Below are 16,416 nucleotides of genomic sequence, written 5' to 3' on the forward strand. Positions count from 1 at the left end.
CAAAAAATATATATTTGACAGATATACTGTATATTTCTTTTCAGAAATAATTTTAAAAATTTCAAATTTATATTTAAACTTTTTTTAGTCTCAAATGTTATTATCTTTCTCTCACATTATTTATTTTCTCGCATGTAATAAAGAAACAAATCTAGCTCCATACTTGCTGATGAGGATTAGGGAAAAGTATGCTAACATTGAACAGTAGATGGCGGTAATGGTATTGGTACAATGCATGACAACCAAAGAAGAAGAACTTGCACTATCTACAAGCTAATTGACTACGCTACGTTACGCTATGTTTTTAGCAATGTGACCTTTACTGTCTATGTTTGTGACCAAGGGGGTTATTATTACACATCCATGATTATGACATCTCAACGTAAACCCGGACAATGCACAACGTAGAGCTGGCAAGTTAGCATATTTGTTACAGTGTATGCTAGCTAGCCGTGGAGCTTTTAATGCTTGCTGTCACTTCCATGGATATATTAAGAGAACGTCACTACCTGATGTGAGTCCTGTCGCTAGCTAGAAGCCGCAGCAGCAGCTTATGTCCTCGTTCTCTTAATACATACATGGTGACCTCCAGTTAGCAGTTTGTTTGTATGTAGGCTACCTAACGTTATACAACCATGGTATTAACTGGCAGCTCAGGGGGATAGCTTTCCTGTCAGCAGGGTAAGCACCACAATATTAGCTACCTGATATTCTGGTTGACAGAAGATGGCGACAGCTCGATAGCCAACTATTGGCCATTTGGGGTAACCGTTGAGTAAAAGTCAAGTTAATTCATATCAGAAATACGTAGCGTAACGTCAGCTAGCTTAAGTTATAGCATGTTTGAACGGCTAACGTCAATTAAGCCAAACTTCATTAAACTGTTGTAGCACTTTCATTGGTTGCCACTGAACGCACACTGTAACGTTACCCACATAATAGAGCATAACGTTACATGTCTAGTGGCACTCTGGCTAAGCATCATACATACGGTAAACAGCATACTTAACGTGGAATAAGGCACATCAATTTAACGTGTAAAACGTTAAATTACGAACCATACGGTGCATGTACGATGAGGCTGAATAGCAACCAAAGTATAGAAAATAATATCTTTATTTGTCATTAATGACGCCGACACAATGCAGGGCCCACAGGGCGTTCTGTCACTACACATCAAAATTTGACGTCACTCAAAGTTATAATCAAATGGGAAATGGCAGCTTCAATGAAGGGCTAGCAATGCTCCTAGTGCTGTTCCACGGAGCTGTGATGCGTTTAAAGGACATGGAAAATCCAGTTACCATATTCTTTCTGGAAATATAATTGTAACGTACTGAAAAAAGTAATTGATTTTTCGACACACATTAATTTAATTGTAAAAAAAATATATTTTTGATTTTGACAGGGCCAGCAGAGAAGGCCCTGATGGCCCTGACAGCCCACCACTGCAATTTGGCATATCCAAACATCAGCAATTACCATCAACATTCATACCGCTTAAGTCCTTAGCTAGTGTTAGCTATTAATAGGTGTTATACATTTGTGTCAATTCCTTTTTTCCTTTAACTGCTAGTGAGCTCCACAAAAAGTGTTCCCTTAATAAATAAATAATTTCCACCCAAATACATTTGCCAACACAATCCAAAACCATTTGTGTTAACTATTTATTTTTTTCAAAAGTGTGAAAATGCTGTTTGAAAGTTGCATTCCAGTGCAAAAACATGAGAATCTGAGAATCCAAAGTTTTCTTGTTAATACAATCCTGTTTGCAGATTCCAGTGTCCTGAATCACTGACCATTGGAAAATACTTCTACTGCTAAAAATGGGCTTTAACAAGTGCAAAGACAATAATATCCAAGAGACAATCATACAAAAAGACAAAAGCATGAAAACATTGAAAGACTAAAATACAGCTAAATATAAAATTTGTAAAATACAATAAAATAAAAGGGATAAAGTAAAGTCAAATAAGACCTGTAGGCCCTCCGTGAAGCCCAGGGTGTGCACGGATTAAGTTTTGGTCTAAGAATTGGTCAAATATTGAACCTTTTGCGATTTGATTATCCAAACCGTTACTGATCGGCTTTCTGTTTGTCTGCCTGTGTTTGCAGTCATGACCAGAGCAAGGTGGGATCTGAGGACACAGAAAAGTTCACGTGGAGCGATAAGGAGTGACCAGGGGGCTTGAAGGCTCATGTCTACTTCCCAAACATTAACGCCTCTCGACTGTGGCGGCGGAGAACGCCTCAGCATGGTGAAGGCAGTAAAGATGGAGCTGCTGAGAGCACTCGTCAGTGAGCGTTTGTCTGCAGCTGCCGAGGAGATCTTCGAGCTTGTAGAAAGAACCATTATAGAATATGAAAAGGAAATGTCCTGTTCCAAGTGGGTAGTGGACAGCCACCGCAGACTGCTGGATGATGCCAAGTCACATAGTGAAGGTCGGTTTATCCATGATAGCAGTTAGCAAGACACATTTTCAAAACTGTCCACAAATATTTACTTTAATGTAGTTTTTAATTTAATGGTGTTAGCATGTAGCCAAATAATATGTCATCTTGCGCTTCTACAGAGCATCTCATACAGAGGGTGAATACAGATGCAGCAGCCATGGACAGTATGAGAAAGAAAAAGTGTGTTTTCATACATTAAAGCATGTAAACATGTTCTAGCACAAACACAAAACTTTACAGACTTTACAAATTGTCTTTATTAAAGGAACACTGTAATATTAATGTTTGTGGAGCTCACTAGCAGTAAATTAAATAACTTTACTAGGTTAAATTGGTACATAATAAAAGCGTAAATTGCATGCAATATCAGTAAGTCAAGTGTCTCTTGGGCAGAATTAATAGATGTGTTACAGATGCTGTCAATAAAACATGGCTCTTCTGTGAGTAAATAATCATTTTAAAATATTTCTTACTTTTTTTTCTTTTCTTCATTTCTGGAATGTTTGACTCAAATTACCTCGGAGAAGTTACCCATCAATTGTATACCCAGTGTTACTGAACCTGACACACTAAACAAAATAAAAAAAGTTAGGTGTGATAGAGTCACACTATGCAGCTGGCAGTAATACCTGAAGTAAGTGCATCTTTACCCAATGTGGACTGTTCCCAGCAAATAGACAGAGCCAGGCTGACTACTATCTGTAGTGGTAAAAGGAGTGACTGGCATTGACCAGCACCACTATCAAGACTGTGCTTATAAATGGTGAGTATTTTGTGCAAAGAGCCAGTTAAATATTATGTAGTCCAACTTTAAGTCAAATATTCTCAAACATGATTTTTTTTTAAATTATTATTATTGGAGAAAATCGAATATCACAATATTTTGGACCAAATACATTGATGCAGATATTGCCGGAATATTGTCAGGTTGACTTGTGGTGCTTTTACAAAAAATGTACACAGTGAGATTTTAGATAAATCAGCAGTAATATGGATACAGTGACTAAGTGGGTAAAGGAAAATAATAGAACAGTTACAACAGTCTGGTAAGTTCAGAAAATTACTAGTGCTGTCAGTTAAATGTGTTACTAACGGCGTTAACGCAAACCCATTTTAACGGCATCAATTGTTTTATTGTGAGATTAACGTTCTTTCTGGCCTAGCAAAAATTGTAGTTTTTTTCACATGCTGTTGCAACAACTAGTAACATTTAAAAAAACTACAACACCCACCGGATCTAGCGAGACTGGAAACTAAACTATGTTTTTTACCCATTTTATTGATGGTCAGTATTATTATTAGTATCAGTGTGAGAGATTATTTGCTCCAAGTAAAATTGAACACTACATATCCGGGGGGGGGGTCTTTAACACTACAGCAGGCTATATGCCAATGTTGTTTTCAATAAAAAAACATTTGCAAAAAGCGAACCGATCCACTTTTCCATGTTAATAAGAATAATGGGACAAAGAGAAATCAATGGACATTTAGAATAAATAAAAATGTGAGATTAATTGCGAGTTGACTATGACATTAACGTGATTAATCACGATGAAATATTTTAATCGTTTGACAGCACTAAAAAGGACAGAACTTTACTGTAATGCAGCCTTTAAAACCAGAAAAAAAGACATCACTTGTTTCATATCATGATGTTACGATATCTAGTCTCATATATGAATGTCGATATTAATATATTGCCCAGCCCTGACTTGGGGGTTTGTAAGATGTTAGAATTGGACAAACATTTGTAAAAGCATGAAAAAGTATTGTCCTGAGGAATCAGATTAAAGAAAGAAAGTGTATTCCACTGATATAGTATTGCAGTTCCATAAAGTCGAGGTACTTATGAGCGGAAGATGAATGAAAATAAAAAGAATGGTCAAAAGCAGCAGAGAAATAAACGTTGTTGTCTCCTTTGCTTCAGACTCTTTCCAAATGTGTGCCTCGGGGGTGAAGTTGTCGTCTGGTCAGCAGCAGCAGCGTGCTGCCAGCGTGTGCTGGGCCGAACCAGAAACCACCGCGTCAGAGCCGACAGAAGATTGTCCCAACATGGACAGCACTCATCCGGACCCGTCTCCCGCCAGTGAAAATGATCAAAGTGGTCAGGGGATACTGATTGACATCGGAGACGACGACGTGAAGCAGGAGTGTGACGTCAACATGCCTCTGGATATCGTCAAAATGGAAAAACGTCCCGTTTGCGTGAGTGTTTTTTCTTCTGAAAAGACAACGGTACAACACATCAAAAATCATCCAGAGGACAATTTGTCACTTTACCAGTGCCAGTTCTGTGATCTCTACTTCTGCCACATGTCTAAATTCATCATTCACTCCAGAACGCACAATGGGGCCAAACCATACACGTGCCACCACTGTGAGAAAAGCTTTGGCGAGAGGCATAGTCTGCTTATTCACAGACAAAAACACATCGAGGAGAAACCATATCTGGGTTTCATTCAAAAGGTGGAGGCAGAAACTGACCTCAGGTCAGTGACACATGCCAGTGGGATGGAAGAGCTGGCCTGCAGACAGGAAGATTCTGGCATTAACATATTCCCTTGTACTGTCACTCCCTATGATAAAAGTGAGTTTGATCAGGAGTCTCTGCAGCCCCTGAGTCTTTACCAAATCCAGACTGTTGCCGATATAGATAAAGACTCCTCAGCTGCAGCAACAGTTGATCCCATTAAAGCCGAGCCAGCTGGAACTGATGTCGGCGTGTCAGACGGTGCCATGTATGATCAGTTGCTCCTTTCAGTGAGCCCGAGTGAACAGGGCGACGGTAAGACAGAGCCTAAACATCGCAACATAAACAATATCCTACAGAGTAGACCTTCGAGAAAATCCGCAGAGCTCAATGTTCCGTTTGAAGCAGGAACAACACAGAAACCCCACAAGTGTCCTTGTTGCACCAAGTGTTTCTCCTCGACTAAGACTCTATTAAGACACGTACGGACCCACACTGAAGACAAAGCCTATCAGTGCCACTTATGCGGGAGGAACTTCTGTCAGAAGTCGGACCTGGTCAATCATACCAGGATACACACAGGAGAGAGACCGTATCAGTGCCCAGAATGTCCCAAATCTTTTGCGCAGAAAGGCAACCTGGTGGTTCACATGAGGAAACATGCTAGAGATAAACTGTATCAGGGCCAAGAGCCCAGCTGGAGCTGTAGTCAGAGGTCATCTTTCGACTGTCAAATGCAGAGCCACAGGTAGTTTAAGGGGTTTTCAGTTTTTTTCTAAGGCTGGGTATCAAACCTCAATACTGGGTCTGGGGTTAGCTCTAGCTAAGTTAGCAACACCAGTTGATAGCAATGCATTGCACACATTTTTGTGCATACAAAACAAAAAGGACTGTGTGTACAACTGATTTATGGAGACAGAAGTGCTAATACTTTCATTTTACAGCTTTAACTGCGGTCAATGCACAACCTTGTTGGATTTTGAGTTTGGGGGGTACTGCGAGGTTTGTCCGACTTCCCAACTCGGGATTCCAAGTTCAGGAGGTGTGTTTCCGACTTTGACCTCGGGAATTCCGACCTTTGGATACAAATGAAACGCACTATGAAAGCTGGAATTGAATGTTCCGTTGGACACATCGTCTTGTTTACTTTGAATATACATTCCTGATTATAATCAAAAATTGGCCACTTAGCAAAAACTCATCACAAGGTCCAATAGTACAGTCCTGGCCATGTTCTCCTGTTTCCTGACGAGGCATGTGTAGATTTCACAGTGAACACAACCATTAAAGCGCCCATTTTATTATTGTATTTTGAAGTTGTACCAGAATAGGTTTACATGGTTTAATTAAAAAAAAAAAACACCATATTTTTGTTGTACTGCACATGGCTGCAGATCCTGTTTTCACCCTGTGTGTTTAGGAAGCTGCAGAGTGAGACATCTCACTTTCATCCTATCTTTGTTGGGAGCTGCACATGCTCCAAGGTCCATGGTCAATAATTAATGTTCAATGTTTCATTTTAGGAAGTACTTTATTTAAGTTCTTCTCCTGCTACCTGTGTTTAGACATCATTCAGTATTTGAAAACGTTGGCTTCTTTCATTAAATGAAAAGGAGAAACTTTGTATCGTATTGGCATTATATTTCTAACCAAAACAGCACTATTTGAGATTATGGGTACTTTTACTTGTGAAGACTTTTCCTCTGTCACGTTCTTTCTTTACTTTATATTGTCTTTATATTTTCTGGTAACCCCAGTGTGTTCAGCGAGGCTCACTGGGGTTACACAACCACCACCGGGATTGCTATAAATAAGAAGCAGCTGACAGTGGAGGGACTGAAATGAACTTCTGAATCATAGGGTGGGAATTGTGACCTCACATAAAATCATGGCCCTGAATTTGGTTGCTAAGAGAAACCATTGTAGCAGCACTGTGTTCAGCCTTGAGATAACCTTTCTGTACAAGCATGTATTTGTGTAGGTCAGTAATTGTATTCCCATGTATTCTTTGTATTTATTATAAGGTAAAAAAATGTACACTTTAATTTGTACGAAATATGTGTATCTACATAAAATGTCAAAATTACAGTGTAAAACCAAGCTTCTGTCTCAGCGTTTGTTCAGTGAATCCTGTGGAAAGCTACTGTTTTTACAAGATTTGGGCCGGTTTTGCCGGTCCGGTTTTGTACCAGGCTAAACCGGTTTAGCTTTCATTGTCACCCTTTTGGCAAAAAAAATAAAGATAAAATACATTTTGAAAGTGTGTAACGGCGCACCGATCTTTAAAGGGGCTCTAACCGAGGAAAAGGGGTTTTGGAGAAATTTATTTCAAATACAGCAAAATTCCCACTATCCCTAGGCCTTCCCCGGACACCTGTAAAAAAAAAAAATTTCCCACTATCTGCTGGGAGCCCGTCCCCCCAACACACTGTAAAAAAAATTAAAAAAAAAATTGAGACCACTAAAAGCACACTGGGGATACAAATTAACAAGTGACTGTTGGTCTGGTTTTGCTTTTTTTCATTTTTTAATAGACGGTCCTGGGTGACTAAAAAGGGGGGGACCCATCGCAGCGATGGGGGGGGCCCGGGCAAAATACGTCCCCTTTTTTTTTCCCTTACTACATAAAGCTACATGGAACATATGCTCCAACAAGCCACTTTGAAACGCTACTGTTTTCATGAATACAAAAGTTGGATGACTCTACCTGTAGACTAAGAAAATTGCATGGCCCTCCCCTCAAAGAATACAAAGACATGACCCTCCCCTCAACAAAGAATACAAAGACATGACCTCCCCTCAACAAAGAATACAAAGACATGACCCTCCCGTTTTCCTCCGGTGGTCCATTCCATAAATACCCAACAGTCCCTAGGCCTCCACGATTTGGGGAAAAATATGATTAATGATTTTTTTGCTTAGAACTGATATCAATTGACAGAATTGATTCTCTGCCACAATATATGCGGATGTATGTGCTGGGTCCATGCACTTTGTGTGTGGGACATCATTTGAGTCGTGGCCGTGTTGTACTTATACACGGCAGTGTTTGCAGTGAACTAAGTTGTTTTTTAAATCCACGCAACACTTCGCCGTGACCTCTTCATGATTACTTTTAAAATCAATGCTGAAACTGGCAGGTAACGGAGTATGGCGTCAAATATAGCCCCCGGGAGGTCAAATATTTAATTGCTGCCACACAGTGAAATTCAGACTCTATGCAACGCAACCTGCATTAGTTTAATCAATAACAAATGAACTGCATCGACAAAATTCTTAATGATCAATTATTGACTGATTGATTGATTAACCATGCCTATCCAGGGCAAGAAATTAACACCTGCCCACCTGCAAAATGCTGGTAAATTTTGCCATTGGCGGGTAACACTGTCAATCTACTTGCCACGTTGGCTGGTAGCCAATGAGAATTGAGCGATTCAGACGCGTAACTATCGGTAAGCAGGGTACGCCGTTGCTTACAGGCCCGGACCAATCAGGGGCCCGCATCACTGGAAGACAATGATTGACAGCTGGGGCCCCCTATCGCATTTTCATTACTCGCAACAATCCCAGCAGTCCCACGTGCATCCACTGACCAATCAGGAGTGAGAATGGGTCAAATTCATTTCCTTGTTTCTGATATGAAGACGAGACGTGTGTGACTCGAACATCTCACATTTACCAACAAAATGTACAGCGAAAGACGTCCTGCATGTATATGTATATAAATATAAATGTATAAATGACATGTACAATTTATATATAGAGACATATATATACATAGTATATAAAATATCACAACATATGTGTTGCTGTATATTTCCAAATAGAAGTGCTCCAAACCCTCCCACATGCCGAGTTAGAACCCGGGGAAACTCAAGTAGTCTTCCCACTCACACAGACAGAGAGCTTTTTACGTCTAAACCGTCCGACCTCGTAGCGGTTTGAGATTTTTGCCTCGATAAAAGCGTTCTAAATAAAACATGTAGTGATTATTATTACCACAGATACTAAGTGAGAGAGAGAAAGGATGCTAACTGGAACAGCACGGCAATCTGGGACAGGCTCCAACAGAAACATCCTGCTGAATGGAAGGCTGAAAGCACCCAGAGAAAACCGTTAATCACTAGGGACAATAAGGAAAAAGTACACAACAGGTGTAATGTGTTCAATATTAATAATTACTTGATTTACGATGACTGAGTGAGGCTATTTTAGAGATTATACCATATCTTTTCTATTTTTCCCAATTTAAGATTAAGCTAAAACCTTATTGCAGAATTGACAACACACTATTGACATGCCTGTACACTTTGGCAACACTACTGTATATGAAATGCAATAGTAATAATATAGTAGTATCAATTTTATATTCCATATAAGATTGGAATATAAGATTATACATTATTTACAGATTGTAAATCACATCTGAAATTCTCTCTATCGCTCTTTTTTAGTATGTTTTTATTGATTTTCACAGGAAATGTACAACCATGAGGGCTTATTTATTTAATTAATTTTCATCTCTCTCCCCCCCTTCCCCGAGTCTGGGTGTGTTAGTTTAAACGGAGATTAATTTTTCTACTGGAGCTAAAAACTTAGCTTATTTCATAATAAATGATCATTTCATTTATCCATCTAACAACACTGTGTGGAAGTAACAAAGCAAAAGTAAGGACAAAGATGACAGGTGGACTGCTTATGTACCGTCTGACTTAACAGACAGACACCACCCTACTGTGGACGACAAAGGAATCCCAAGTCCCAGCTCCCACTGATGCTATCCCTCCATCCTTCATCACCTGTTTGTTTCTCTGGATAACAGGCAGAGCCCTTTAGTGGAAGGAGGGGTGAGTGGAAACCCCTTCCTCCAGGGGAGTGAGACCGCTGGACACCTCAATGGTCCTCTGGAAAACAGCATGTTTGACTATTATTCTCACACCCACACACAACCTTACACACAACCCCCCCCCCCCCCCCCCCCACACACACACACACACACACCCACCTCCATGCCGGTCAGTAGCTCCTCTCTGGATGTGGTGAACAGAAGCTCATAGAGTCTGTATTTCTGAAACAGACTGCAGCCAACAGAATACGCAGGGTCAGCTGTGTCACTTGAATTATTCAGACACCATATATCCTTTAAGAGCAAAGAGCTATTATACATACAGCATCTATCTTAAATGAAACAAAACCACAATATTCTTGCTATAATGTCAAGATTTTTCCCCAGCAAATAAATGTGATGGTGTCATCCCAAATGCATGGTAAATTCTGTTCATAAATACATAAAAAGGTGGCTAAACAGTGGGTTTGCAGTGGTTAAAAGTAACAAAGTGCTTTTACTCTACATGAAAAATGGCCTAAGGCTGCAACTTACGACTGTTTTTATAGTTAATAAATATGTAAATTATTTTCAGTGTTTCCCACACAGACTAATTTCAAACAATCAACACCGACCAGCATATATTGCGTTTTATCTAAAAAATAAGTTTTAAACGCTATTTAAAACACACAGCGTATTCATTCAGCTGCATTCCTTTCCCTGCTCTCCACACACACACACACACACACACACACACACACACACACACACACCACACACACACACACACACACACACACACACACACACACACACACCACACACACACCACACACACACACAGTTTGTCTCCATGACAACGAGAGAAGATGGCTGCCAAAGTTCACAAAAGGTTGGTATCTCGTGAACACCTTTACAAAATCACACATTAAAAAGTGCAATAAAAAATATTTTATATTCTGAATACAATGTTGTCAGTGTGTTATTGTTAGAGACCCGACCCTTATTAGCAAACAAGCAATTGCGTCTGAAAAAGCGTAGGGAACAGGTCTGAAACAGAGCTCAACAGTCCGACCAGTTATTAATTTGTTTATAATATTTTCAGGCTTCAACCAGTGCTGCTCACGCAGAAAGACTGGGTCAGGGAGACAAAGACTTGTTAGGCATTGAAGAAAGACTAAAGGACAGCATAAAGGACAGCATCCAACAATGTGTCCTCCTCAGTTTTTGACACTTGATTGTTACAAAAATAAGTATTTTAAAAATGACAAACAAACCAAAAGCAAAACACTGGAACATAAACGTGTCCCAGGGCCAAAACATACTGACAGGAAAGACGTGGGGGGGGGGGGGACACACACACACACACAAAAGGAACGTAACAGAAAGAGTGACGTCCACAGCGTCCACAAATAATACATGCAGAAAACAGTCATGCACAAACAAACACATGGTGAGTTGGTATTTTTAGATACTTAGTCTATATTGTAAGATCCTAAGTCAATATTGTGAGATATTAAGTCAATATTTTATGATACTTTTTCAATATTTTGAGTTACTAAGTCAATATTTTGAGAGAATGAGTCAAAATTTGAAAGTTTCTCATTATTTTGAGATACTTCATCAATATTTTGAGATACTAAGGCAATATTTTCAGATACTTTCAATAGTATGAGATACTAAGACATTATTTTAAGAAACTCATTATTGTTAGATAGTGAGTTAATATTGTGAGATACTAAGTCAATATTTTAAGATACTAGTCATTGAGTCATACATTATTTTGAGATACTGAGTCATATGTTACGATACTAAGGCAATATTTTAAGAATTTTTTCTAATTTGAGATACTAAGTCAATAGTTTGAGATACTTGGTTAATATTTTTGAGAAAGTGTTGCATTATTTTGAGATATTAAATCAATATTTTGAAATCCTCATTATTTTAAAATACTTGTTCATTTATTGAGATCCTTATATAATAATGCCTCTATTGTTTAGCTTCAATTTATTCCTAAGTTTCACTCCACTGTTTATTTAACAGCAGCAGTTACAAGATACTTTGCATATTAAAATGTTGTGAAGCATGTTAATACCAGTTCATCCAGAATGACCCCCCCCCCAACACACACCCTCAGTAGCAGTCGAGTGAAGCATTCGCACTGTCAAGCTCTGCCTGAGACTATTGATTCCAATGGAGGAAGTACGATGCTTTTGACCCATAGTCACTAAAGTAAATATGGCATCCCATTTTTTATAAGCCAAATATCTCCAGAACATTAATTAAGTTTGTTAATATAAAGATATTAACAATATGCAAATATGACTTTTCATCCATCCACGCAGTAGAGCAATAGGGCCCACATAGACATGCTGGCTTGGATTTCTAGTGGGTAAGCATTTTTAACCTTTCAGATGTCTCTGAATGAGTCAGACACAGAGTTTGAAAAATCTAGTTTTACCCGTAAATACAGATTTAAGGATAAAACTAGATTTTTCCAGCTCTGTGTCAAATATAGTAATTTAGTATTTTAAGGATCCTCTGACCTGGTTCTGATGTAAGTTATGAGTGCTGTGGCTTCTTCTCTGTCTAGAAGCGGCGGGCTGTCTTCCTTTAAAGTCGACCACTGGCAGGCAGCACCTAAGGCCTTCGCAAACTCCATCAAGTTCTCCACTAGAACCATCTGTTTCTCTGTAAATTAATAATAGGATATGTAGTTATATCAAGCACTTACTGTATAACTACCTTTTCTGCATTGTAGCAACATGAAGTGAATTCAAATGTATAATTTCTCATCTAAATTCACTGAAATATTAAAAAGTAACACCTGCACAATCCGCTGAAATCTAATATTCCGGCATGGATGAGCCCCAAAAGCTCGTATCTGAGCAAAACTTATAATGCTTTGTTGAAACTGTATCTGACATTTAACAATTTTACAATGGCTTATGGTTTTTGAGGCTGTAATTAGTTGTGGTTTCCAATATTCTAATTTTAAAAAGGCAGGTTTTTTTTTGTAGTAGATTGCTTTAGATTGTGCAGGTGGAACCACAAAGCTGTGTCCAAAATCCTTCACTATATCAAATGAAGATAAGGTCATGCTTTTCTCTGTATGTGCTACCCACCTCTTATGTTATCCAGCAGCATGTGCAGTACAGCCATGGTGAAGGAGATCTTTATGGGGGTGAAGTTGGCCTCTTTCGCCCACCAGAAGCCATAGACATAGTAATCCAGCAGGGCAGCTTCCTTCATACAGATCTGATGATTCCTCAAGCCCAGAATCGCAGTGATTTCACTACAGACAACAGAGAGCAGATCTGGATAAATACTATTTCAAAACAGTCACTTAAATGCTGCTAAAACATCTGGGCCATAGCTACCAGTGAGAATAAGAAGGCCATGATGTCCGTATGTTTTTTTTGGGGGGTGTGAATTTGTGGTTTTTAGAGAACGAATTTAGGGTTTACATTACACAATAAAAACGTACACACTAATTCAAGTTGTATACTCAATTTGATTTAGGCCAACAAAATGATAAATAACGAAAGGCTTCAACATTTCGGAATTCAGAATCATAATTCTCCATTCAGCCTTGAAAACACCATTTAACCTGTGTTGGGAAATACAATGTCCAGTAAGTACTATTAATGATTAATCAAAAAGGACATAATATTGACAGTATAATGCAGTTGATGGACAAACAGCAGGGACACAGTATCAACAAACATGCTTTAAAAACCTAATTAAAATAAAAAAAGAATGTGAAATGCATTACTGCAGCTGTTTTCCCACAAACCGCTACAACCATAACTTGTCATACTTTGTATGAAATTAGACCATAACTAGAAATAATGTTTTTCTTAGACAGACAATGAATAATACCCTAATAAATGGCCAAATGCCTAAATTATCCCGTAATTAATAGATAAATAAGGTACATAAGCCTTACTTTCTATCAAATTAGACCAAAACAAAAAATATTTGGTTTTAATTTAGGTGAATGTATGGTTTCTTATTGGCTTATTGTTTGTTTTCTGTCTAAAAAAAAACCAAATAACTTCTTGTTAGAATTTCTCCACCAATATAACTTCCTTATTTCATTCTGATATCATGTCCAACAGTCTTTAAATACTTTGTCCAGTTTTGGATGACACATACCGAGGCAGCCATTTTATGGCATTTACAGCAGGGGTGTAGTCTACGTAATACGCAGGTATACGTACACTAAGAAAGCTCCGGGATTTCTATATACCCACTCAAAAATGCTCAATGACACGCAACAACATACTTTCCATTATAGTTGTGACATACAGTGAAAGTTCACACACCCATGCTAAAGATGCTTGATTAAAAAGAGGAATATAAAAAAACATCTTTTGGAAATTGATCTTAATGCCTTCATTCAAAACATTTAGGTAAATCCAACCTTTTAAGGACACCAATTTTCTTTGTGAATGACTAATGTATCATAAATAAATAATTGTTCTTCCTTAAAATACAGGGGGCATAGGTATACACCCCCTATGTTAAATTCCTATAGAGGCAGGTAGATTTTTCATCATCACATACCCTTCACCAGATTGGCATGGTTTTATTTCAGTTAGACTAATAGCTTGTTTGATTTGCATTGAGAGATGATTTTATGGAAAGTTCCCCATGCCTATCTCTAGGTATGGTGAAGGGTATGTGATGATATGGGGTGGGGGGGTATTTTAATTCCAAAGGCCAAGGGAATTTTATCAGGATGCATAGTATCCTGATCCATGAAATAACTGGCCTTTAAAAATAGAAATCTGCCTGCCTCTATGGGAATTTAACATAGGAGATGTGTATACTTATGCTCCCTGTATTATACGGAAGAACATTTATTTATTTACAATACATTACTCAATCCCAAAGAAAATTGGTGTCCTTAAAGGTTGGATTTTCCTAAATTTTTTGAATTAAGGCATTAAGATCAATTCCCAAAATATATTTTTGTATTCCTCTTTTTAATCAACTTTAACATGGGTGTGTAAACTTTCTCAAGCTACTGTATTTAGAATTGTCACTGTTTTTTCATCTTTGCATAGGCTAAATAAAAGGTATTTCTATAGTAAATTGGTTCATAAAAGTGTACCAGAATGCAGGAAATTAAGTCTTTGGCTCAAAATTTCCCTGGTGACCCCAGACCCCCCCACCCACCCCCTTCTGGCCCATAAACAGTACAATATACCCACTGCAATACCTTAGAGTACACCACTGGTTTACAGCCCATATTTAGCTTAATTTTAGCCAGTAGGCTAACGTTTAACGCATTCTTAACAAACAATAACTAGCTAACGTCTATGGCTAATGTTAACTAGCTAGCTCGTTGCGACCGACGCTATATTACGTTATCATATAGGAGGGCAGTGACGCTACTTACGTCTGAAGTTCGTCCATAGTTTTCTTGAGCAGCTCTTGGATTTGTTGGTTTGGCATCACTTCCCACTGGAGAAAGACACTTTCCCCTTTCTTCCGAGAAGGAAAGAGACATGCTCTAGTTATGTCAAATAAACGCACACACACGTGCGAGCATACAACACTGTTCAGTTGTTACCTGTAGCTTATTGTCCTTTGCTTTTGGTTGCTCTCTCTTTTCACGAGGTGTTGCTCCCGCGGACATGTTGTTTTTTTTACAGACACTGGTTGACGCGATAGTCGTTGCCGTGGCAACGCGCCAACAAACCGCTGTTGTGCATTGTTAGGTTCAAAGAGGGAGAGAGTTGCGACACTCTTTGATCTCCCTAGCGGGGTGGTCACGTGGTCACGTGGTATATAGCTATAGCTAACATTGTGACAAATGAGTCGTTTAATCCGATGAATCACTTTATATACAGGCCGAGCCTATTGGAGAGCTTTTGTGTTGCACATTGGATCCTGAATTACTTACATGAATCTATGTTTGAATCAGTTGTTAAATTAAATAAAATTAAACTCCGTAAATGTGACGCAGAAATGGCGCAGTTCAGTGAAGTTATGCGCCAGGTGTGCTCACATGGCTGATCTGTAACATGTGGATTTGAGCACGTGCTAAATGTCCATAGATGACCAATCAGATTGCCTGGTCTATGGATAATCCCTCTAATATTTAATAGACACAGTATTCCCCCCCTCCCCCCTCCCCTTTTTTATCGACATCATGTTTTCACTGGAGCCTGTGTGTGCATCTTTCATTAAATATAACTTTTAGAGAGGTTAACATTCATCTGTTTTACAACTTTTATACCATGTTTGGTGATTATATTGCTATATTATGGGGCGGTAATTTATTACTAGGGGATTGCTGAGCTGACTAATTAATTTAATAAGCATCCTGAGTACAGAGTGGGATTCAAGTACACATCATGTTTTTGACAATATTTTTCCCTTTTCAAATAGGCCTGAATAAAACTGCAATTTGGACATGTATTAATGTTACTGACACATTAGAATGCTTTTATTTTGAAGGGGTAATCATTCAAAGTCACCCCCTATATTATGTGTTTTAACTCTTGTTCAGGCTGCTCTTAAAACAAAACCTCCTGTTTAACCAGACTCATTTCACTTCAGAATGACAGTACACCACCCCAGACTGTCGGTCGGGTTGTCAGAAAAAATAAAAATGGCCTATAGAAATATAGGAAAATATTGGACAGAATAG

At 38.6% G+C, this 16,416-nt stretch overlaps 2 protein-coding genes across 6 annotated transcripts; one reads left to right on the top strand and one right to left on the bottom strand.

The window, feature by feature from the left end:
* Positions 1 to 206: 206 nt before the first annotated feature.
* On the top strand, positions 207 to 6,940 carry LOC116671521 (zinc finger protein 182). Of its 4 annotated transcripts, none has more exons than XM_032502875.1 (3): positions 207 to 413; positions 2,116 to 2,442; positions 4,382 to 6,939. In XM_032502875.1, the coding sequence occupies exons 2-3, from the start codon at positions 2,199 to 2,201 to the stop codon at positions 5,674 to 5,676; spliced, it is 1,539 nt and encodes a 512-aa protein (XP_032358766.1). In that variant the 5' UTR covers positions 207 to 413; positions 2,116 to 2,198; the 3' UTR covers positions 5,677 to 6,939. The 4 variants fall into 4 exon arrangements, with proteins under 4 accessions (XP_032358766.1, XP_032358768.1, XP_032358767.1 ...); XM_032502877.1 differs by having other exon boundaries at positions 244 to 514; XM_032502876.1 differs by lacking the exon at positions 207 to 413 and adding an exon at positions 517 to 681.
* A 2,442-nt stretch (positions 6,941 to 9,382) lies between these two features.
* On the bottom strand, positions 9,383 to 15,504 carry cabcoco1 (ciliary associated calcium binding coiled-coil 1). Of its 2 annotated transcripts, none has more exons than XM_032502919.1 (6): positions 15,334 to 15,504; positions 15,160 to 15,248; positions 12,878 to 13,047; positions 12,299 to 12,443; positions 9,933 to 10,005; positions 9,383 to 9,851 (listed from the first exon to the last, which is right to left on the bottom strand). In XM_032502919.1, exons 1-6 carry the CDS (start codon positions 15,397 to 15,399, stop codon positions 9,723 to 9,725), a joined length of 672 nt encoding a protein of 223 aa, XP_032358810.1. In that variant the 5' UTR covers positions 15,400 to 15,504; the 3' UTR covers positions 9,383 to 9,722. The 2 variants fall into 2 exon arrangements, with proteins under 2 accessions (XP_032358810.1, XP_032358811.1); XM_032502920.1 differs by having other exon boundaries at positions 9,389 to 9,831.
* Between the last annotated feature and the right edge of the window lie 912 nt (positions 15,505 to 16,416).

This window comes from Etheostoma spectabile, chromosome 21 (genome assembly GCF_008692095.1).
Source record: "Etheostoma spectabile isolate EspeVRDwgs_2016 chromosome 21, UIUC_Espe_1.0, whole genome shotgun sequence".
Lineage (NCBI taxonomy): Eukaryota > Metazoa > Chordata > Actinopteri > Perciformes > Percidae > Etheostoma > Etheostoma spectabile.